We start from the raw sequence: 23,427 nt of genomic DNA, 5'->3' as shown, positions 1-23,427 counted from the left end.
CGCTGGTGGGGTGGGGTGAGAAGCAGCAAAGCCCTTGGCTCTGGGTAAGCACTGCTCAGCAGGAACGAAAATATCCCTCTGTTATCAACACTGTTTTCAGCACAAATCTGAGATACAGCCCCATACTAGCTACTGTGAAGAAAATTAACTCTATCCTAGCCAAAACCAGCACAGAACTATGTAGGGACTCCAGAACAATGTGAGAGAGGTCCCCTGGACAGGAACAAGCAGCATTTATGGGACCCCACGGTAGCCCCAGGAGTATATATGCCCCATGGCTGACCAGCCTGACTCTTCTCCTGGACCATGTCGCCTCCCCCTTGGGACAGGGAGGCCATGTCAGGAACCACTGTTCTACCCAGCTTCCCTCCTGGGCTGCATGACTTCTCCTGCTGAACAGTGGAGTTACGTAGTTTGTAAAATTGTGCCTACATCTGTGATGAAAATGTTTTGGTATCTGAGTCCATTTGATCTTAGACAGTCAGGAGACGGTGTCTGAAGCTGAGGGAGCCTTGATAGCCATTGTCTTTGATGTATGTTCAGTTTAATAAAGCAATGAAAGCATCCTAATTAAAAACACAGTTTAATCATCTCTGGGGTGTGTAGTTTTATACTAATGCTCTTTCCTGTATGTTTTTTAAAAACCTGATCTCTTGCCTTTCCTTAATACTGCATATTATAAATCTGCCCAATTCACACAGTGTTCTTATACTGTGCTTTTTAGGTGTATAGTAAGGGAAGTTAACTTGCTATTTGTTTCCTCCTCCTCTTTGTTTGGAAATTTTGTCCTATCCCATTTTTTTCCATGCTACTTTGCAACATCAAAATATTTTTACTTCTCAAAGTCACACATAGGAGAGAGGGGGAACAAGGTACAACTGAAAATGTTGCCTACCTATGCATGCAAAGACATTGGATATTTGTCCTCTTTAGCCAGGAAAACCTTTTTTAAACCAAGAAATGTAAGCAGCTGAGATTCACATTTAAATATAATTTTACAAAATATTGATGTACCAATTTGAAACTTTCAGTCACCTTTTTTTTACATTAGCATGTTATGCTGGTACCAATAATACTGGCAGTGCAGAAATCAAAGTTTATTTAAAAAAAAGAAAAAAGAAACAAAACCAAAAGTAGCTGGTGAAAGAAAATGTTGCGGTGTTGAGAAATATCATCCTACCACCTTGAAGTACATCTCTCTTAAAATTCTTCCTCTGGTCAATTCCTGTTGTTCTCCTAAGTAGTCCATATTTCAAGGTAATGGTTTTATGCTTATGCAGACTCTCAAACAATTTGTGTTTGTAGGATAAGCAACAGGTGTGAGGGAATAGCGCAACTTTCTGAGGTGTTAAAAGTGTGCCTAAGTAGTAGTAGCTGCGCAGTGCAACAAAATTGTATGACAATACTGAGGACGTAAGTGCTGCTACAGTTGCTATTTTCTATAATAGATATGGTCATTACTTGATAACACAGTGCAGTAGCTGTCACAAACCATTTTTCCTGTTAGGAAGACTGTAATTTTTCTCTTTTATATTTCATATTTCAGTGCATTAGTGTGCTGGCCATAATGACGGTGACTTTCTGAGTTAATTTTTATTGCTTCCCTTTATAGTGGATTTGGTATAGAACATGAAACTGACTAAAATGACCAAAATAAAAAAGTGAGGAAAAAAAGTTCATTTTTTCCTTTTTCTCTCTGGGTGCTTTGACCACTTTCTGTTGTTTATCAGAAGTTTAGACAGTTTAGTGACTGTTTTTCAGGCACTTTATCCTGAGTAGTGGAGCTTTGCAGTCTTTACAGGATGATGAGTTGTGGGTCTTCTATGGAGTCTCCATGTATTCCTCCAGAATATCTTTTGCTATAAAATAATTTCTGCAATGGCAGTTACTGCTTAAAATGTCCTCTATGTGTATTGTGACCTGTTAGGTGCCTGAACACATATGGCCTTTGTTCTTGAAAGGGGAGCTCTCAGAAGAAGAGCTGGAGGTTTGGAATCTCCATGTTCTTTGGTTCCATGAAGTTGCCACCAGATGGGTGGCTCTGTGAAACCTATGCAAGCCAAATGTGGATGTGACAATTTATTTTCCACTGCATTTTATAGAAGTAATTAAAATGATCCTCCCAGAGTTGCAAACCATCTCCATAATGTGAAAATACTCTGGATAAATCCTCAATCTCTGTCAAAAATAGAAGCGGCCTCTTCCTCTCTTCTTTCTAACAGGAAGATTGCACACACAAAAAAATCAATGTAACTTAAGTATCAGTGTGTTTTATACAGGGATACTGTTTTGCTGATAAATATTTTTTTTTCTGGTCAGTGTTGCTTTCTCAGTGGTAGCCAGGAAAGAACAACCTCAACCTGTTGGAAAGGGTGTTAATGTCTGAATTTTACAGTCTCTGCTGACTCATTTATTAGTTTCCCTGGTGTCTTCACCACTTTGTTTCACTAGAACTTTTTTCCTATGATGCTAATAACTTCTGTGATTCTAAATGTTATTTAGTGCTGAGTTTGGTAAACATTTCCTAGCACTGATGTTCTCCAGCCTGATGGGACTGCAAGGGACAAGAGTGATGAAATAGGAAGGTTCTTGCATGGCCATTTGCACCCTTCATTGACACAGAAATAACTCCAACTGGTTTCCTGTGGTGCCTGGGGACAACATGATGACAAGTGAGATGAAAGTGGTATCTGATCAGTTGTAGCTAATGGCTTTAGTCAGTTATACTGGATTTCGTGTCTGGTGAAGCTTGCTAACAGCATAAGCTGGTGAATCTAGTGTCCTTGTCTCAAAAAGGTTAGTGAGATTTAAATGAGTCAGGTGTCCTGTTGCTGACAGGATTTAAGTTATGCTGAACTGTTATCAGAGTACATGAGTTCCTTGTGATACAGCCTGCTTAAAACACTTTTATGAGAAGGTCTGCTAGCAAATTTTTACTGGAAATTACTCTTACTCATGTTTTAGAATTATATTTTAATACATCTAATTGCTTTTAAGAAAGTTTGAAGCAGCTACTCTGTGACTAGAAAAAAACCATAAGAAATCTCAATTTTCTTTTATACAGAATGCATCAAAATCAAAGATGAAGAAAAAAACAACTAAAACCCAAGAAGCAAAAAAAATCTTGAAGAAGAAATTTAAAGTCAACACAAAAATAGTCTTTACTGAAGATGGAGAGGTAATATCAATCCAAAATAACTGTATTTTGGTGGGAACTGAGTTTGTAGTTTCTATAAAGACAAAAATACTTATACTTTGTATCTGTATAAAAAAATACACTTTTCAAAAGTGTGTGGTTTTTGTAATTTAAGTTTTGCAAAACTGTTCAGCTTCCATTTAGAATTCAATTCCACTGGGAAAGAGGAATGCTGAGCACTGACCTCTTTTCACCTTTGTATGTATAAGGTACTTGTATGAGAGTTGTTAGTGGATGTACAGAACTGTACCTCTTTTCTGCCTATTATCTTCAGTTTCAAGTGGAATCAAGAGTCTATTTTTTCCTTACAGAAATGTAAAAGAATTTTCCTGTAGGTATTTGCCAAAGCTCCCACAAGTCTTGAGTTAATGTACTGGAATGAAAAGTAGTCCCTGTTTTTTTTTCCATCATTCACTACTTCTAGTTTAAATGTTTTGTTAGGAAAGCTAAGGAAGTACCAAATTTTCACCTACTGGTGCTGATGTAGCAGTGCATTGAAATTTGCCAGTAATTTAATTGGATCCTTTAATAGCCCTTGGAAAAATATATTGATTTTATACTGAAAGGAATTACTGTGGGTGCTAGTCACTCTAGGGTTTCATTGTGGCAATAACCTCACTAGCAAGTCTCCATGCTCCATAAACTTTTCTAACATTTGAGTTCACAGTTTCAGATGCTGTACATTGTTTTTCCATTTCCAGCATTAAGAAAAAAGTAGCTTTTTTTTTCTTCTCGTCTCTAGATTAATTTCAGTAGGGCATAAAATGAAGGACAGGTCACCTTTGCAAGGATATAATTTGCTTTTGTGACCAAACAAAATAAAACATTTTATATTGCAGGTGAAGGGAGTATAGCCATATAATAACTGATAAAATTTATAAGGTTTTAGAGGTTGCCCCTTTGACTGGAAATTATATCTTAAGATTTTTTTGGATATTCAAAAGCTGTTGTCTCATCTTAAAATACATATGCACATGTTTTATGTATCTATGCAATGAAGCAAAAAGGAGTGAGGATGGAGAAAAAAATAGCACAAGGATTGTAGTTGGAAAAGGAGCACAATAGAGAAGGGGTGACTTATTTAAGGAAATGTAAAGTTTGCATCTGTGGATGTTGTTCCTGCTTTTTTTTCTGAGCTGTGTAAAACTGTGCTTTGAAGTTTTACTGTTCTACTCCCCATGCTTCTCTTTGATAAAATAAAACTCCTTTAAGAAATGTATCTTTCTAGAAAATACAAGTACACAAGCTCCATTTTATGAAAGGAAGTGGAAATGGTAGGTTTGGTTTATCCAGGTGAATAACACCCTGTGTGCATTACGGAGTCCTAAACGTGTTTGGTTTTGCATTTGTACCTGAAAGACACTCTTATGTTTCTGCCATATAGTTTCTTTTCAAGAGTTACTACTCTACCAATCCATAAGCAAGAATGATTTTGCAAAGACGACCCCTAGATGATGTCTGCTCATACCATGAGGTATAAGCTATTAGCTCATAACAATAGTGGGGATGTATTTTGGTGAATATGGAGTCTTTGTCTTTGCTTTAGAATTTCAGATATTTAAGGGGAGCTGGATGTGTTCAGCATGTCATCCATAAGTCAAACTGGAATCATCAAAGATTTCCAATCCAGTTTTCATACAATAACCAATAAAACCCTCCACGTGTTCTCCTTGCTTCTCCCAAAACATGAACCTGCAGTCATGGTTTTTTGTGTACTATATGATGAAGGCTTACATCGTTTTTCTCACAGTTAATATGTTGGAATATTGATTGTTTACATGAAAACATACTGTTTAGATTTACTAGTGTTGTGTTCTGTTGCCTATATTTTGGAGAGTCATTTCTTGAAAGCAAATATAATTTTTCTCCCAAAATGACTAGCAGGATTATAAATTATTTGTTTCATTAAGCAAAGAGAGAAAAACAAGTGAATCCATTAAACAGTAACATGGTGTAATGAAGACATTATTTTCAAATATGCATTTTTGACTGAATGTGATGTTAAATAAGGTATCCGAGTTTGTATTGTGCAAAAGTTTTGTTTGTTTATTTCCTTTGCAAATGGCCTTTTTATTTAGTCTAGAAAAATAATGTATTGGAATATTTAGAGCATCAAAACTTTGATGTGGAAAAAATGGTTCTAACCATTACTTTTCTTGTTGACTTGTATAATTCAGTTAGTGCAGCAGTGGCCACCTGTGCAAAAATCCAGTTTGATGAAAGCAGATGAGGAAAATGATGCCAGTGGTATCAACTTAGATAAAGTGAAAGAGATACTGAGGGAAGAAGACAAATTTGACAAAGAAGAATACAGGAAGAAAGTAAAGGAAAAACATAGGGTAAGTTGATTTCTACCTCAATGACTGAAGTGTGGAAATAGATACTGTGATACAGATTGTTCAGTGAGGAAAAATACTTAAATATATTGTGAAATAAGTGTAGTACAAGTTCATTTAAATTAATCGGCTTTTTCAGGACTATGTTGCACACAGGAAGACTATCCTGATGTAAGTAGCTGGACAACACAAAGCCTTATGCAATATCAGATGTGGGTAACAGTGGAGCTTTATTTACAACTTTAAAATCTTGTAAGAGTTCAGTGGGAGCATCATTTTTTTTAAGCAGCGTTCAGTGGAAGGGTTTGTTTCACAAAAAGAAATTGTTTGGCATACGTGCTCTAACAAATGCTGAAGTTGTTTGGGGGAAGGGGAAGTGAAAGAGCGTCTCTGAAATGTCTTCAGACTGCCACTTGCTCAACGTTCAGTATAACATTTCAGGTAGGCAAAAGCGCTAACTTGCATTGGTGTTATTAGGGCTATTAGAATTCATTTCATGAATTATTCAAATAGTGTCATATAATTTTGGCTGTAATTTGAACACTTCAGTATCTGCAGTTTGGCTTCTCTCTGGCATTTAAAAACCTGTAAATTGCAGACCATAAGTTTGCAAACTGCTTCCGTATTATTTGTCATGGACCAAAGCAGAGTTTTCTGACCTTGTCACATACCAGTCATATGGAACACAGCTGGATGTCTTTGAGTTCAGGGATCATTCTGTTAGTCATTGTGAGAACGGTTTGGATTTCTCTGGATAATGGATAAATGTGAGATCCCAGGTCTATGTGTTATTAAAGGCTTGCTTTATACTCAAAGCTTCTAATTTCCAAAGCATTAAAAAATGTTTTATTGCCCTGCTCGGCAAATGCTGACTTTATCCAGTTTGACTCTATCCACTGATTGCTAGTGATTAGTGCTAGATGTTCTAGTGTCTGTTAAGGTTTGTATTTGAACAAAATAATTTGGAGGGGATTTGTAAAAGTTTCAAGTTATGTTTGGGCACTGAAGTATTCCAGCAAAAGTCAAAGCATACTTCACACATTTAATTTGCAAGTCTACTCCTATAGTCCTGTTACAGTCATTTGACATGTACAAAAAAGTCTCACCTCTTCTTTCGCATCATGTTGCATTTGAAAGTAGCTGCAAAGAAATAATGTTTTCTGTGCTATAGGTGAAATAGTGAATTTTACAGAAAGCAATGCTATCAGATTTCAAGGATGCAGCTTAATAAACAAGGAGGGAGAGATTGATTTATGACTTTCCAATCAGTCTGCTATTCACTAGCAAATTCATATACTTTCAGTGACATTGTTGTATGTTTGACATCAAACTTCAGTGATTAAATACTTCATCAGCTGGTCTGTTAACACAGCTTCACATTGTAATACTGAGGAGAACAAATGACATTGATCAGATATTTACCTGCATTAAAAAAATATTTCAAATGTGGAGATACTATGAAAAGAGAATGCCTCTTTTCAGAAGTGAGGCACTCATAATGAACAGAACTGGCCACATCATCAGTATATCTTGGGGTTTTTTTGTTATTATGGAAAATATCAAGTTCCTTGTGACCTAGCTTACTGCATGAGTGTGTTTCACTTTAGACCTAATTATTATCCTTTATGAAATGAAATAAAAGAAATTAATGCTAGCATGTCAAAAAGAAGGAAATATATTAAAAAAAAAAAGACTTCTGATAGAGATACTGTGAAACGTGTGTCTAGTTTTTAGGGCTGCCTTACTACATTCAGTCATTGCATGCATGTTCAGATTTTTTGTGTGTTAAGAATTTGAGGTGAAAAATACTTCATGTGGTAAATTCTCTGTACGTGATGAAGTATTCAGTTTCCTGTTTGTAATTTAATTTTTGAAATGGTCTTACAAACAGTTTAGTGTCCTAATAGCCAAGTTTAAAGGAGATGAAACTTAAAAGGAAAGAAGGGGCAGGAAGGTGATAGGTGTGAGTTCAGGATTTACTTTGGTAGAACCTCATTTGCCTCCGCCTCATCTCACTAAACTTGTGGTTAAAGATGATCCTTCACCCTCACTTCAGAAGGCATTCAAGTTTGAGATACCAATACATTTTACATATTAATTAATACAGGCTATATAAGGTAAGGCTGCCATACAGATTGAATGTATTTCTGTTACTCTACCTTATTATTAAGTCATCCTTTATGTCTGGGATTCTTGGCAGACAGCTGTTGCTGCTTAGGAAATAGCTGTATAGTAACAGTTGGGAAAATATGTCAAGTCCTGCTCTTGTGTCTCATCCAAGCAGAGACGAGCGCTACCTCCTTTCTCTTGGGTCATGTTTAGCTGGTGTAGTGATCAGAAGATCCACTCCTCCAGTGACCCATGAAGAAGCTACATTGTTACTATGTGGGGCAGATATTATTCAACTTTTTCTTAACAGAAAATGTGTAATTACTTACATTCACAGTATAGAGAGAAGTTCTATGGCATAATTTAGACGTCATAGATAAGTGTCGTATATAAACGTTATTTTAGCCATTTCAGCTATCAGTTTCTCACTAATATTTTTGGGGAATTTATTGCATTGTTGGTGGGGCAAGTCATCAGTCCTTCATTAATGAAAGAATGCTAGGGCAAGATTTGAACTGCCTCACAGTAAAAAGGAGTCATATGGCCACTTTCACAGTGACTTTGCAATGGTATTTAAAAATTCTCCCACCTCCTAAGGTTTCCCTTCCCAAAAGAGAACATAATCACTCAGCAGCAGATGCTTAGTTGAGTTTGAATCTTTGGCTGGCATCTCAGTGATTGTGATGGAAGAAGAACTACCCAAGTCCATGTATCGTGACTGTACTGCAGAGGCCTGATCAGGTGTTGGATCGTTGTCTGAATTTGCTATTAAAAGTTTGGTTGTGTCTGTAAGCCTGGCAGGCTAGTGGTATAAGTTATTTCTTACCCTCATTTGGAGGGAGAGGATGAAACCTAAAAGAGATTCAGGTGTGTTACCAACAAAGGGTATGAAAGCAATAAAAAGACTAGCAGACTTTCTTATCTTATTTTCATGACTTCAGATTTTGCGTAAGTACGGATGTCTTAGTGCCCCTTCTTGTGTCACTGAAAGACGAGCTTTTGGAAGTCACATACTTTCATCCCATCTTACACATCCCCTCACTGGCATTTAGCAGTCCCTTTTATACAAAGTCTTAAATCCACAGCTTGTGATTGTCATTGCTGCTTTTAAAATCATCCATACTTCACTATCAGCCAAAATACATCATGGCTTAGCACGAACTCTGTTGTCTGACCTTTCCTTTCTGCAGTAATGCTGATTATTTCATTCCCATCTTTGTTTTAATTTCCTTCCCACAAGCAGACTGCTGTAGATCTTTGTCCATTTGACATCTTTTCTAACAGCAGATGTGACAACTCTCTGTTTCATAGTTTTCCACCTTGGTTAATGAATTCTCCTACAACTCTCTCTTTCCTAGTTTTTTGAAAAAGCTATGGTTAAATTTTTCCTCTCTGCTTTTGCTTCAGATTTGTTCAAGATCTTTGCTTAACTTTTTCATCAATTTAACTTTCTCCTGTTCCTTCACTTTCAGCAAGTTTAAAATGTCTGTATCTTGATTCATATTTCCTCCTCTTAATTTCTTTTCTTGCTACTGCAGCTGATGCTTGGTGTACTTTCCTGGTTTGTATGTTTAGCAGTTTTAATTTTTTTCTTTAAATTAATTTTTGAAACATGCTAAATTGATTACAGTTATTATATAGGTAGATTAGAAGACCACTAGAGACAAATGCATTTTCGTTCTGTATAAATCTAATATAGCAGTCTGCTACATGGTTAGGTACATAAGTAATCAAAAAGTTCTCTGAAGCTGAATGTATGCTAATACCCGAAGCCTTTACATTGGCTTTAAAATGGTGACTTAGAATAACAAAATAATTTATGGAAGGCTATGAAAGCATATCTTGTTTCATCCAGTTTTTTACATGCACGTGGGTGCAAATTTTGATTTAGATTGTGAGTAGATATAGAAAAAGCATAGTTTTTATAAAGCTTGTCATTTTATAGGTTATCTTCCATTAAGAATCCCTCTCATGGTTTCCTCCATATAATCTTGAAGATTAAAGATCTTTGGGGGAAAAAAACCCACCTTCTTAACATCAAAACTTGCACAAAATAGCTTTTTTTAGGTGAGTATGGCCTGTAAGCTTAATATGAGCTTTCCTTGCGAAACCATTTCTGATGAAGAGCAAAACTATTCAGAAAGTATCCACAGGCCATTGCTTTTAAATCCATTTGTGAATGTCATTTAAATGAGCACAGTTTTCAGTATGATCAGAAAAATGTTTGGTGCATTCATGAGATGCTTGGATTAAATGAGATGTGTGTTGCAGTGCCTTAAGGCTTGTGGAAACTTGCAAAGTATCTACACTATAATTAGGTTTCTGTCATGAGTCTCACATTTTGTTATCCTCTCCTTCCTCTGCAAATGGGGAAAACCTGAAAAATCAGATGGATAAAAAAAAATCTGAGGTATAATTGTGATGTAATTAATACTTATTGAAATTTTGGAAGGAAAGTAAATTTTAGCATTTGAGCACAATGGAAAGGGCAGTAACACTGATGAAGATGATGTGAAAAGAATTCTGCATTAATGGGTATTTAATGACAGCCCAGCGAGAGCTATAGATTTGAGCTCTTTTGAAATGTGTAAAATGTTATAAACAACAGTAAAGGGAGAAGTGAATAAAGTATTCAGAACATGTTTTTGCACTCCATTTTTCAAGTTTGCAACTGAAAGTGCACTGTTGTTAGAAGGAAAACAGTGGCAGAGAGGAATTCATCTCGCTTCTTAATAACCTCTGTTTCTGTAACCCAAGCTCAGAAAAATGCCCATTGATGCTGAAGCAAAAATTAATAGGAGCCTCATTTCTTACCTCACCTTCCAGCAAGTAAGATATGCTGTGAACTTGGGATGATCAATGTGAGAAGATGGCTAGAAGAATTTTTTTTTTTTTCAGCAGTATGAGTAGCAAACAAGCTGAGGCTGTCATCAGGGGCCTGATACTGCAAAATGCAGGAGTTACGTACCTCCCTGGAAGACATTAAATGGCTGTGGTTGTAGAGGTATGACAACAGTTAGACTTCAGGTCACAGGGGGGCATCTTTCAGAAGATGCTGCACTGTAAGCATTGTACCACTCTGTATTTTAAGTGTAATATGTATTTTGTATTTTGAAACTCCTTGCAGAATCTTCTAGTGATACTGCTGTTGCTGGGAGGAAACTGGCCAATGTTACATTTTATATTGCTATGTAGTTTAATATTTGCCCTTTTATAGAGATTAGCAGATCATCTACATGCAAGCAATGCTCCAACCACCAAAACAAACCAACATTCCCAACTGAAAGATAAAATTGAATCAGCTTATTAGTATTTCTTTGAATATTATTTGAAAAAAAAAAAAGGATATCAAGTACAAAATTGGTCACTATTACATAAACAAATCTTAATACCTTCAGGGAAAAAAGCAAAAGCTTTTTGATTATTTTGTGTCTGTTTTGGTTTTTTTAATTAATCTCTTAACATTTGGTTTTAGAAATCTATTAAATAATCTCTTCAGGCAACAAACTATATAAACATAACAATGTAAGCCTCATCTGTAGAGCTATGTTAGAGCTGATGTTTACTTTATAGGTATGGGAACTGAAACACATACCTCTAGTATGACCTATCTAAGACATCATAGGAAAAGTGTGGCGTCAAAGGCATCTGAAAGACAGCACAGTGACAATCTTAAACATTAAACAAACACTGGAAGAAGTCTTAGAAGCAGTTGGAAAAAAGACCTTCTCATTTAAAAGAAGAAAACACAAACTAGCAGAAACTGACCCTTGAAAGAACATTGTTAGAATGAAACCAACACAGGAAACCAGCAGACAAAACTGAAAATTATTCCGTTCTCATTTAATGTCTGAACACACTGAACATGTTTTAAGGATAGAAAATTTTTTTATAAGTTGGTAAGTAGGCCATCTGGTTTAAATATATGTATGTGTAACATACATATATATTGTGACAAAAGTGATTTGGGATGTTCATCGACTGAAGAGGAAAGGGACACAAGGTAGGACACATGTATACATACAGTTTGTTTCTGACAAACAGCCTTCCAATAAGAAAGAGATATTAAATCACAGTAATTAAAATACAGAGGCAGACTAGTAACCAACTTTTTTGTGTGCGGGTGGCATCTAAGCGAGATTCTCATCCTACAGAAACCAAGGGATTCTTTCAAATCAATTCACAGACCCTTCCATTCTACCCTGTATACACATACACAAACACACACAGAGAGAGGGGTAAAGTTAACCCTAATTCAACTCAAAATACAGTTTCAACAGAATTTCATCAGGAATTAAGTTAGTTAACAGTGTTTAAAAGTAACATTTAAAGCTGTGAACTAAAATCTTAATGACAAAGTCAATGGGAGTTGCACTGCAAAACACGCTAGTATTTTCTAGAGAAAAGTAGAGGAAAAAGGCCGATGAAGATGCACTTCATCCCATTCTGTGGCTGCTTTTGGTTTTGAAGGGATGATACCATTTAAGAGTAGGAATTCATAATCTAGACAGGTCACAGACTCGAGCTGTCTTAATGCAGCCCGTGTTAAGGAAACACCCAGCTCTCATACACCAGATCTGAGAAGGCAGAAAAACCCTGCAACTATCTGTGCCTGTTCATGCAGATACAGGTACCCAGCAGTAACTGAGTCCTCAGCAAGCGGAGGGTGCAGGTCCTGTCAGAAGCTGCTAGATTGCCTCAAAGAGCCATGACAGGTACAGGTCAGCATTTTGGGCAGTTGTGCCATTACATCCTCCAGCAGGACAAGCAGCCTGGCATGGAAGCTCCCTTACAGCACTAAGGCTGCAACTCTGCCTTAGCTGAAGTTAAGTTAAGCCTGCACTACTTCAGCCTCCACCCACAGCTGCATTTTCCTGGCATTCATCTGATTAGGCTGTACACAAACAACTGACTTGCAGTTATTTCATTTGCTTATTTTTCACATCAACAAGACGAGGTCAAGAACTCTGATTTTGCTGGAAAACTCTTAGAAAACATTCAAGGGCACTTCAAGCTTTAAGTGTAGCCCATCCAGCTGTTGAAGTGGAAGAAAAGCAAACAATGAGCAAGCCCTTGCCTCCACCAGCAGGCCAGATGGATGCTGCTGCTAAGACTGAAAAGGGATGCCTGTCAACTCACTTGTCAGTGTCCATTCCCCTTATCTTAATAGTTCTGCACTTGGAACATAACAGCAGCATTGCCTGCACAAAATAGCTATGAAAGGGTTCAGACAGGCCTTCCAACAAAGTAATACTCTCTTGATTTATTTTACACATCTCTCCATCTCTAATACTTTTCTTCTTTGCTGGTCAGCTAAACACTCCTCTCAGCAGCAACCTTCTTCCCTTTATATTTTGCTCCTATGCTGGCACACTCCTTATATGAGAGAATTTTATCATCCTCACCCAGCACCACATTAAACCAACTGTACAATTACACTGAAATCTGACAAATTTCACCTCAAAGTGAAGGACTATTAAAGTGCTTTACTTAATAAAGAGCATAATACTGCACTGAGATTTTTTTTGCTTCAGATTATTTCCTTTGAAATATGATGCAATCTCTCTTCAGAATTAATGTATTGATTGATTTCAAACTACAAATACTATTTTTCATGGGTGCCTTTATGTTCCAGCATACTGAATGGTTTGTGCTGTATAGCATCTATTTTTATTTTTATTAATTGCAAATAATTTTCTTTAATCATGAGTAAAAATTTGATGACATAAAGAAGATCACTGGGGGGATGTTTTCTGTTTATTGAACTGTTATACACAGTATTCAATGTTCTATTACAATATGCTACAAGTAATTTTAGCATTATTTTATGAAACTATAAACCAAACATGTTAAAATCATATCTACTCTGTCATCAACAGAAATCATTTGCAAAAGCAGGATTGAGAGCAAGACAGAGCCTAGAGCTCCAGTTCAAGTGGCGCTGCCAAAGGAAGGGGTAAGGCACAGGACATTCTCCCCCAAGAGCTTTCCCATCCGGCCCATGGCTCAGCCAGCCCTGGGGTGAGGCTTGTGTCAGGGACCAGAGGTAGGAGAGAGACAAAGGCCACAGCATTACAGCAGGAAGTAAACCCCAAGGAATGCAGTGTGGCATGAGACACACAAAGGAAAAATAATCCACTATAACTATCAGCTGACATCTTAACTGATGTGGTCACACCATTCTTCTACTAGTTGAAATTACCAGCATTACTGCTTTTAGAAATAAACTCACAGTTTGATTCTAACCTTTGGCCAACTGCAGGCAATAAAGCAAATGAATTCTTCCCTCAGAAGTGAACTGTAGTGGTTTAACCCCAGCCAGCAACTAAGCACCACGCAGCCGCTCACTCACTCCCCCCCACCCCACCCAGTGGCATGGGGGAGAAAATCAGGAAAAGAAGTAAAACTCGTGGGTTGAGATAAGAACAGTTTAATAGAACAGAAAAGAAGAAACTAATGGTGATAATGATAACACTAATAAAATGACAACAGCAGTAATAAAAGGATTGGAATGTACAAATGATGCGCAGTGCAATTGCTCACCACCCACTGATCGACACACAGTTAGTCCCCGAGCAGCGATTCCCCCCACCCCCACTCCCCCCAGTTTACATACTGGGCATGACATCCCATGGTATGGAATACCCCGTTGGCCAGTTTGGGTCAGCTGCCCTGGCTGTGTTCTGTGCCAACTTCTTGTGCCTCTCCAGCTTTCTCACTGACTGGGCTTGAGAAGCTGAAAAATCCTTGACTTTAGACTGAACACTACTTAGCAACAACTGAAAACATCAGTGTTATCAACATTCTTTGCATATTGAACTCAAACCATAGCACTGTACCAGCTACTAGGAAGACAGTTAACTATCCCAGCTGAAACCAGGACAGTTGGTGCCATATTTATTAGAGCTGGATATTCAGATACTAAGTTGCTTACAAGCTGAGCAGTTAAAAATAATAAAAACATATTTTGCATGTAAGGAGCACAAACCTGGTGTGAAATCTGAGAGGAGACAAATGTGGGATGCCACAGTGCTATATTAAGTCACTTTTCAGAGCATATTTGTGCTTTAAAATCTGAGTGGAAACCAGCTCTCGAATATGACAAGGCCAGTATATGAGAGATGCTATGAACTTTTGAACAGCTGTTTGTGTACTTTCTGCAGCACAGCTGACTGTCCTTAACTATGTCCCACTGAAATAACAAGACATGGTAAAACACCGAGAAATGATATCAAGTACCAGTATCAACTAAGATGTATTTGCAAATGGCAGCCAGATTTTTCCAGGCGACAGAGTGATTTGTTCCAAACCTCAGCTATCCTTAAGATCTGTTGTGTGGTAGACCATTACCTCAGCTGTTAAATGAATAGGTTGGTAGCTCCAAATTAGGGCATCAGTATGTATAGGTTCAGTTATTAAAAACACAGTGTTAAAATCTTTGATCAGAACCTGTGGGAGTTCTTGAGCATTTAAATTAAATGACTTCAGATGACTCATATGTACATGAAATTTTTACAGGAAATAGCTTTGCCTTAGTTGTATTGAGTGATACTATTTCTTGCCTTTAGGTAAACAAATAGAAGAGGTCAGTAAAATTTTGCACTGGTAAAACTGCAGTATATCACCAACTAAAGGAATTTATTTAATGTAAGTCTGAGCAGTTATGACTTGTGTACAAATTCTTTAAAAGAAAGAAAGGAGACTTTTATTGTACAAATGGTTTACAAATTAAAAAGCTGAAAGAAAAATTACCATATGAAATGAAGCTGTTAATAATACATGGCAATAAAATCAAAGATCAGTAGCCTCAGACTAATATCAGAAGTAACTAGTAACAGCAGCTAGTTTTGAAAGATTGTGGTGTACTGTCCTTAAGTGAAATGTTTTAAAATCTAGACAGAACGTTCTTCTAAACCAGGATATGGGTACTGCAGTAGATTGATTCAGCCCTACAGGCTGTGTCATGCTAGTCAGGCACATTGATCCCATCACCTCTCCTGTTTCATAAGTCCATGAACCTGTAGTTATTGATCTGTCAAACTGCTCCTTAAATGACATCTAGATAATATGCATTTAGCCACTGTTCAAAACCTGCATACACCATGTTGCTGACCAGAGATGATAAATGAATGTTCTGGCTACTGCCTTTAAGGTGAGATTGCTTGGTTTTGGTCTAAAGGGGCTGGAAGCACTTTCTTAGTAGTTAAGCTACAACAAATTATTGCATTGATTTTTGGTTAAACTTCTTTCTCATCCTCAGTGCTGATAGCCTGGAAAGGACATGACTAGATCTTTCAGCTGTGAAGAAAGTGCTATGTGGGTGCAAAGGAGAGCTATTCAATATAAATGTAAAAGAAGATATGGATGCTAGAGTTCACTATTGCAGATAAAAGAGTATTTAATCAGATTGTGATGTTTTAGAGCTTTATCTGACAGCCTCATGGTGCTGTGTTATGAAGTTATGCTATAACAGAGTGTCAGCTAATAATATACATAATTAAGTATTCCTACCTTGAAACATGATTTTTTGTTTTCCTGCCCTAGTAAATTGAAATAAATGCAAAATCCATTTAATCTCTAAATGATGTGCTGTTTTTACAAGTAATGATTTATAGCTTGATAGAACGGTGATAAAATCTGGCATTCTTACTGTGTTATATTTTAGATTTTCCAAGAAAATCCAGACTTTTCTGTTACTTTTTCTCATGTGCCAAAACTAATGTTGGACAGCTTAGTAATTCCAGATAGTTACAGACTTATCCGTAGATGAACAGAATCTATTCACATGAAATAAATCAGTATCGAACTGTTTGACTGGTTCAACTTTGCCTCATTTGATTACTTTTTACAGCTGTATTACAGTACTTTGTCCATGTGTGTTCTGCATGTGCCCATATTTCCTCCTAGCAGTAGCAATGTGAGAATGGATGACATCATAGTTAAAATACTCCTGTGAGTCTTCGAAGATCTGTGTTTCTGGCTGAGCTGTAGCATTTCTTTGTAACCTAAGACAAGGTAGTTAATTCCTGGGTTTTATGCAGTCATATAAAAGGGTGTCTTTATTAGGTGGGGATATTACTTTTGCACAGTACAATATACAGTTCTCTTCCAGGTAATAGGAAATAAGGTCCTGACTGGGGAAAAGTACTCAAGGATTTGCTCAGCATGCTGTATGTGCTTACACATGTGCTTGAATCTGTGTATAAGTTTAAGCAGTGCCTTAGTAGGATTGTTTTCCAGAATTGAAGCTTAAGTTAAAACTTGATGGCTATTCCTGCATTAGCAAACAAAATAGCCCAGTAAGAGCAAGATTGCAGAGTAAGATAGTTGGTGCTGCAAACCAGATCGCAAGCTGTGTGGTGGCGGTGGGGTTATGCAGTATCAACTCTTATCTGATGCTTTGAACTGAATCATGACATCCTACACCGCACCACTATGCCCAGTACAGAAGGGCATTGACAGACTAGAGTGAGTTCAGCTGAGGTCACTGAGATGGTGGTCCTGTGAGGAGAGGCTGGGGGAGCTGGGCTGGTTCAGCCTGGAGCAGAGACGGCTTTGGGGGGACCTAAGAGCAGCCCCCAGTGCCTACAGAGAAGTCATGGAGGAGACAGAGATGGAGCCGGTCTCTTCACAGCGGTGCAGAGCAAGAGAGCGAGAGAAGGTATCTGTAAGTTAAAACAAGAGATTGAGCATGGTTGTAAGGGAAACTTTTTCCATGTGAGGACAGTGAGGCAGTGGCATAGATTGCCCAGAGATGTTGTGCAGTCTCCAACCTTGGGATTTTGACCTGGCTGGATGAGGTCCTGTGCAGCCTGGCCTGACCTCAGAGCTGACCCTGGTGTCAGCAGGAGGGTGGACCAGGGATCCCTGATGTTCCCTCCCAGTCAGAATGATCCTGTGACCCTCTGAATGCCCAGTGTTGGCTGGAGTGCATTAGCTGTGCTCATGAAGACTGCCTTGCAGTGTGAAACACAGCAGAAGCGGGCCTGATTAGGACATTGGCTTCTGAAATGCACTCCTAACTCCAACTCAGTGCTAATGTAGATGCACCTTATACAAAATCTGCTTTTGTTTTTCATTGACAAGGAATCAAATTCTCTCTCTCCCTCAAAAAAAAAAAGTCTTGATAGCATCTCCTGTTGATTGCTGCTCTGTCTTGTTTTTCTTTTGTACTCCTGATTTCAGTCTCTGCACCTATTAACTTCAGAATCTTTTTGTGTCTTTTTTGTGTCTTTACTGTTCTTTAGAGACTTATGTATATTATGCTGTCTGACGTACTCCTCTTCTATGGCATTATGTCAATCTCCTGCATTCATAGCTGTCTTTTCAGTGCTCTGTTGTAAATCCCTTGAGCAGGATCTTTGCTGCTATATTGGCTTAAGCCTGTGCCTGTAGTTGAGACACTGTCTTTTCATATACCGTAGAATTTTTCTATCTAAAATTTTCTGGACTATCCAATTTAAAAGCCGGTTTGTCCTGCTTCGTAATATCTGGTGTGTTACTTTCTAGCTCTGTTCTCTTTCACTTTTTCACAGTAAAGTTTTGAAAAGGATCACACTTTTAGCAGAAAAATGAGAGAACCCCAATGGTGACCCCAAAGAGCAAAGAATGCAAAAACTAAACCATTTAAAACCAGAGTGGGTGAAAGTGGAAAACTTCAGTAAAATCATTAGAAAAGCAGAAGTAAAAATGATCAGAAATGAATACAAATTTGACTTGGAAGAGAAGGAATCATAACATGGATGACCATGTTAGGCCTATGAGATCATGATGCTTGTTGGAGAGCAGACTGCCTGTGTCCGTACCAGACAGTACTTGGTCCTGGTGGCTTCTTTTGCCCCATATGATGCCCTTGTGGCCTTAAATGTATTTATTATTTTTCACTGCTTTTTCTTACTTTAACAAACCTGAAATAATAAGAGAGCTGTGTTGTATCTGTCTATAGTGGTGGGGTTTTTGTTTTGTTTCCTAGCATGTGTTGAAGGCCCTGGCATGTAGCTCTATTTTGAGGTGTTTGTATCAGACAGCTTTGCACATAGCATTGGAGAACTGTATAAAGCAGAGAGGCACAAATATCATGCAGTTTTGTCCCTGTCTTTTGTGGGGGGAGATGAACTCTTATCTGTTTAGTTTTGATTTGGAGAGAAGAGGTTGATTTACTCAGAAAGTTTGAAAGTAAGTTTGGGCAATTAGGAGAATAGAAAATGGCACATACCAGAGAAATGGCTCAAAAGAAACTGAATTTAGACACCAATTTTGAAAATCTTGGCAGCTGTGTTCTTTTCCCAGGTCTGCACTCAAACACACTGCTTTTCCAAACAGCTTTGTGTGGTACCTGCCAATATGCTTTGGTAGCATCATCGTGATGATAGGGCACCAGGACTGCTGGAGCTGTAGCTTCCTCGTTACTCCCACGAGTGAGCTGAAATGTGACTGACTGGTCTTCAGCCTTCTCTGTGCTGAGGTGTTGCCCCTGGACTGATGTTAAAGTAATGTCCCATTTTATGTGGACTCAGTTCTAAATGTGCTGATGCTAGGAATGGCCTATATTCCTCAAAGAAACTGAGAGTTGTATTCTAGAAACATTTTTATGCTAGCATAAAAAAGTTTCAACACCAATGTCATCAGCATTACTAAGACAAAAGAAAAAGAGGGAGTGGTACGCTTTTTTAAGGGACATGTGCTCTCACCTGAATTTCTGTCCTTACCTCATGAAATAGATAATTTAAAGGATGTTCACTTGGAAGGACCTGACAGACTCTGAATTAGATATAATCCTTCAGTTGGTTTAAAGATAAACCAATCCCAATAACAACAACAGAAAAAAAAAAGGCAGCAGTAAATGTCAGTTGAATTAAATATCTTGGTCCCTTTTGTATGCTCAGAAATCTGGCAGGGAGCTTTGAATGAATTGTATCATTGCATTTTGCTCATTTTCCCATAGCAGAATCCCTTTGGTGGAGGGAACTTAATGTTATGGTTTCTGAATCAATGCAATTACTAAGCAAATGCTATTGTAGAGTGTTAATAATGGAGGTACGAAAGCTAGGGAGAACACGTTTTAGCTTTCACTCCTCAGTTGCTTTAGCAATTCTGAAGTTAGGAAAATTATCATTTTAGTTTGTTAAAAGGACTGGATTTCATATTAAACCACTGAGAAATAAGAAAAGTTGGATCTCTTGGTGCCATTTTAACTACCTTGTTTTAGAGACAAATACTTTATCAAAATACTTAGCCGCATCATTCCTTTAAGAGTAACAAGTCTTGGTGAAGATAAAATGTGAGTTTGAATCTTTCTTGTAATTTTATTTCCTTGAAGAGCAAGAATAACGAGTAATATCTCTGTCAGATCTTTTTATTTACCTTTTTTATCAGTAACATGTAGGGTGAATACCTCCAGTATAGCATGTGTGTATTAAAAATATGTAGGTGGCTCAGCTTTAGTCTTAAAATATTAAAAGAAAAAAAAAACAGCCAGGAGTTTGCTTTAAAACTGTGTATCTTGTTTGTTTTAGGAGAAAAGGCTAAAAGAAAAAGCAGCAAGGAGAGAAGCCAGGAATAAGAATGCACAGGTAAGGATTTTTGCTGTTTTGATCAAGCTACTGATTGTGGGTTTGAAACTGTTTTTTAATTATTTAATTCCTTCTTTAATAAGCAATGTTGTGATTAATGATTCCTTAAAGGCATTTTCTGTTTGCTTGCCTTTTCTTACACCCTTGCTTTGATGTGGTTACAATGATTTCCTGTGGAAGGATACTGAGAAAGCATGAGTGTGTGTGTGTGTGTGTAAATACATAAAATGTATGGAAGCCTTTTGGAATAGCAGCCTCTTTATTCATATATCAAGTGAGTTGCAATTTCAGCAGCAGTGCTGATGACTTTTTTTTCTCTGAATACTTGGTCATGTTTATAACTTGCAGGCAGTAAGATTATTTTTTTTTTTGTCAAATCGCATTTAAACCTGTTTCTGCTGAACCTTTTCTTTAAACAGCAAATATTTACATTGAAATATATTCCTTCCCCTTGTTAGACCCACAAATAAACCTTTGCTATCCTTTTCTTTATATGTACATTAATAATTTCCTAGAGGCTGTTCTAGTTTTTCATATTGCTAGGTTTGTGATAAACTGAGATTTCATTCAGCTGCAATGATTTTTCCAGAATATGGACAGAGTAGTGTGTGTCATTTCTCATGCTGCACCTCCTTATGCTACACATGAATAGTTACGGTTTGTTCTTGTTTGGCAGTTAGCAAATATCTTACTCCCTTGAGAAAATCGATAATGTTCTTTGATTTTTGCAAGCCGGCCATGTGCTGGGAGGCTTAAATATAGGAAGATGCTTCATTCTGTAGTTCTGAAGTGGAAAGTAATTACAGTTTAAGATGAAAAGCCTAGTTATACTAAGTATTAAATACGATTCTGTCTTCAGAGATGGCAATCTGTGAGAGCTGTTGGCATTGTGACTCCCCAATCAAGCAATAGAAATTTTCTGCATGTAATTGAATGTATAGAGATGCATACTTTTTGATGTAGTGAGCAAGCATTTTAGGAAAATTATGAAATGAATGATTAACAAACATCTTAATATAGGGAGAAAACATTGATCAAATCAGGCTGTATCACATTCATAAATGCTGCTTGTTAATTTTGCCTCTTTTTAAGGAATAAACCCCCCCCCAATGTCTGTTATTCAGCAGCTGGAGAAATAAACCCATTCCTTTCAAAAGGATCTGCTTGCTGATGTACTTCTATTCCTTGCCAAGCAAATGAATCTCTCTGTCTCATTGGAAAACAAATGAAGTTGATCTCTGTTGAGGAATGATTTGTCTGTATGTGTGGGTGTGTCCATGGTTTAAATGCGGAGCCTCACCCCCAAAACTGCATAAGATAAAACCATATTTTGATGCACCTCTGCCTCTCTTCTGTGCAACACTTGCACTTGGAAAGCTGACTTAACTAGTCCTGGTCTAGTGCGAGATTGGCATATGGTTTCTGTGAGCGTACCAACTGTGCAAACCTGCTATTACTTTGACTTAATTTTATTCCTGAAGCGCTTAGCTCATGTTCTGCAAGAAGGTGCAAGCTTCAGGAGCTCACGTCTCTTCAATGAAAACTGTTGGGCTTTTTCTCTTGTTTAGAGGTTGTTTTTGCCAACAATTATGTGCAGCCGAGTCCGGTCATTTTCAGTGGGGTTAATTTCAAGGAAAATGCTTCTACTGGGAAAGGCTGCCAGCTTGAAGCCAGGCCGTTCATGCCTGGAAGAGGAAGGGAGCAGTAGATGGTAGATAAAGGTGGCAGTTTCCATCTGCTGGGTGTCTGAGGAATTAATTAAGAACACTCCCTGCTTCACAGAATTTTAGAGGTAAAGCCACAGTAGCTGAAGCTCTCCATAGTCTGTGTGGAATATGACTCAAGCAGCTCATAGGAGACACCTGGGGGGAAAAAAAATGGAAACAGTAAAACACAGAAACTATTGAAACAGAAACTAGTTTAGAAAATATATGCTGCCTAAATCAGGAGTTCAAAACATTTGCATTTTCACTAGTGCTTTCAGAATATGGCTTGTGACCCACTTACTCTGCAATACACAACTCCTTTGGCAATTAATAGCGTTTTCGTAAAAGACAAAGCAATAAGGAGAACCAAAAAAGCAGAAAAGGTATTTTTAGCTTTATTAATGCTGTTTAGCAGCTGGAGAAAAGGGGCTGGATCAACAATTATGAGCAGCCAGTCACTTCAGAACAGCTGTGGTCTACCAGCTTTATTCCCCTTGTTTGTTTTATTAACTGTATCTCTCTCACATTATAAACTCCTTGCTATACAGAGTATTACTTATTATCTTTCACTAGTGCACAGCCCACTGGATCTGACATGACCAAAATGACAATTTAATTTCCCATTCTAAACATTAAATAATAATTCATCAATCTATGACTTTTGCATCTCTGCTTGAGTATAATTCTTGTTGTCCTGTTGTTGGTTGTGCCCTGTTACTGACTGGACAGGGCCTGGTGTGTTATTCTTAATGTATGCTGTTTTTTTCCAAAACGAAAAGGGCATTTATTTGGAACTAAAACTTTATGGTTTACGGTTTACTTATTTTTACCCTTTAAGCCATACACTTTTGGGATTTAATCTTAGTCTTAATTTAATCTTAGATTCTTGGATTGTGATGCTCTTAGTTTTAGGATTTCTCTGTCCTGTGCATGCTCATCGATTTGCCATGCCAGGAATCTTGACTTCTTGTCATTTTTCATTTACTATACCTGTATTTTTTTAACTCATGGCCTAGCCTTTTTAATAACAGTCTTCCTTCAGTTTTGTACCCCCATATTGTTTTGGCAATACCCCTATATTGTTTTGAGGAGGAGGGGAAGTATCTCCATTATCTCCATTTTAAGTTTTTTTTTGTTGTTTTGGGTTTTTTTTCTTTCATTTCAAAGTTTTAATGACTTCAATGAGTGCAGATTTTTGTCTGTATGCCAACAAAAAGGAAAGATCACAGAAGAGATGGGCCTCCTGCTTTTTCTTCTGGTGCCACATGAGCAGTTGCAGGGAAGGTTTTGCTCAGCCTTCGCTGTGCTGGGATGGGGTAGGCTCCCTGCAACTGGAATTGAACAACCAAATTCTGGCAAGCTCTGCTGAATGTGCTTGAGCAGGGGATTAGATGAGTAGGTAGCTGCAGTGTTATTGGCTCCACCTTGGACAAATCCCCATGCAATAAATAAACTGGGTAGGAAGTGAGGGCTCTTAAAGGATGCTTTGGAGAAAGTATTTCTTGGAA

At 37.6% G+C, this 23,427-nt stretch overlaps 1 protein-coding gene across 2 annotated transcripts in view; it reads left to right on the top strand.

Annotated features, from left to right (window-relative positions):
• The window catches only part of DDX10 (DEAD-box helicase 10), a 192,135-nt gene that overhangs the window by 110,512 nt on the left and 58,196 nt on the right, over positions 1–23,427 (top strand). The window contains exons 14-17 of one of the 2 annotated variants that reach the window (XR_012653422.1): positions 3,065–3,178; positions 5,374–5,535; positions 13,521–13,597; positions 20,157–20,213. Coding sequence is in view for 1 of the 2 variants with exons in the window: in XM_075049977.1 (XP_074906078.1) it covers positions 3,065–3,178; positions 5,374–5,535; positions 20,157–20,213 (333 nt within the window). In the remaining variant the exon portion in view is untranslated. The remainder of the gene's footprint in view (positions 1–3,064; positions 3,179–5,373; positions 5,536–13,520; positions 13,598–20,156; positions 20,214–23,427) is intronic. The other variant, XM_075049977.1, reaches the window with a different exon arrangement.

Source organism: Buteo buteo, chromosome 18 (genome assembly GCF_964188355.1).
Source record: "Buteo buteo chromosome 18, bButBut1.hap1.1, whole genome shotgun sequence".
In the NCBI taxonomy this organism is placed as follows: domain Eukaryota; kingdom Metazoa; phylum Chordata; class Aves; order Accipitriformes; family Accipitridae; genus Buteo; species Buteo buteo.
Note: the sequence above shows the minus strand (reverse complement) of the source record. Positions and strands in the feature narration are given on the sequence as shown.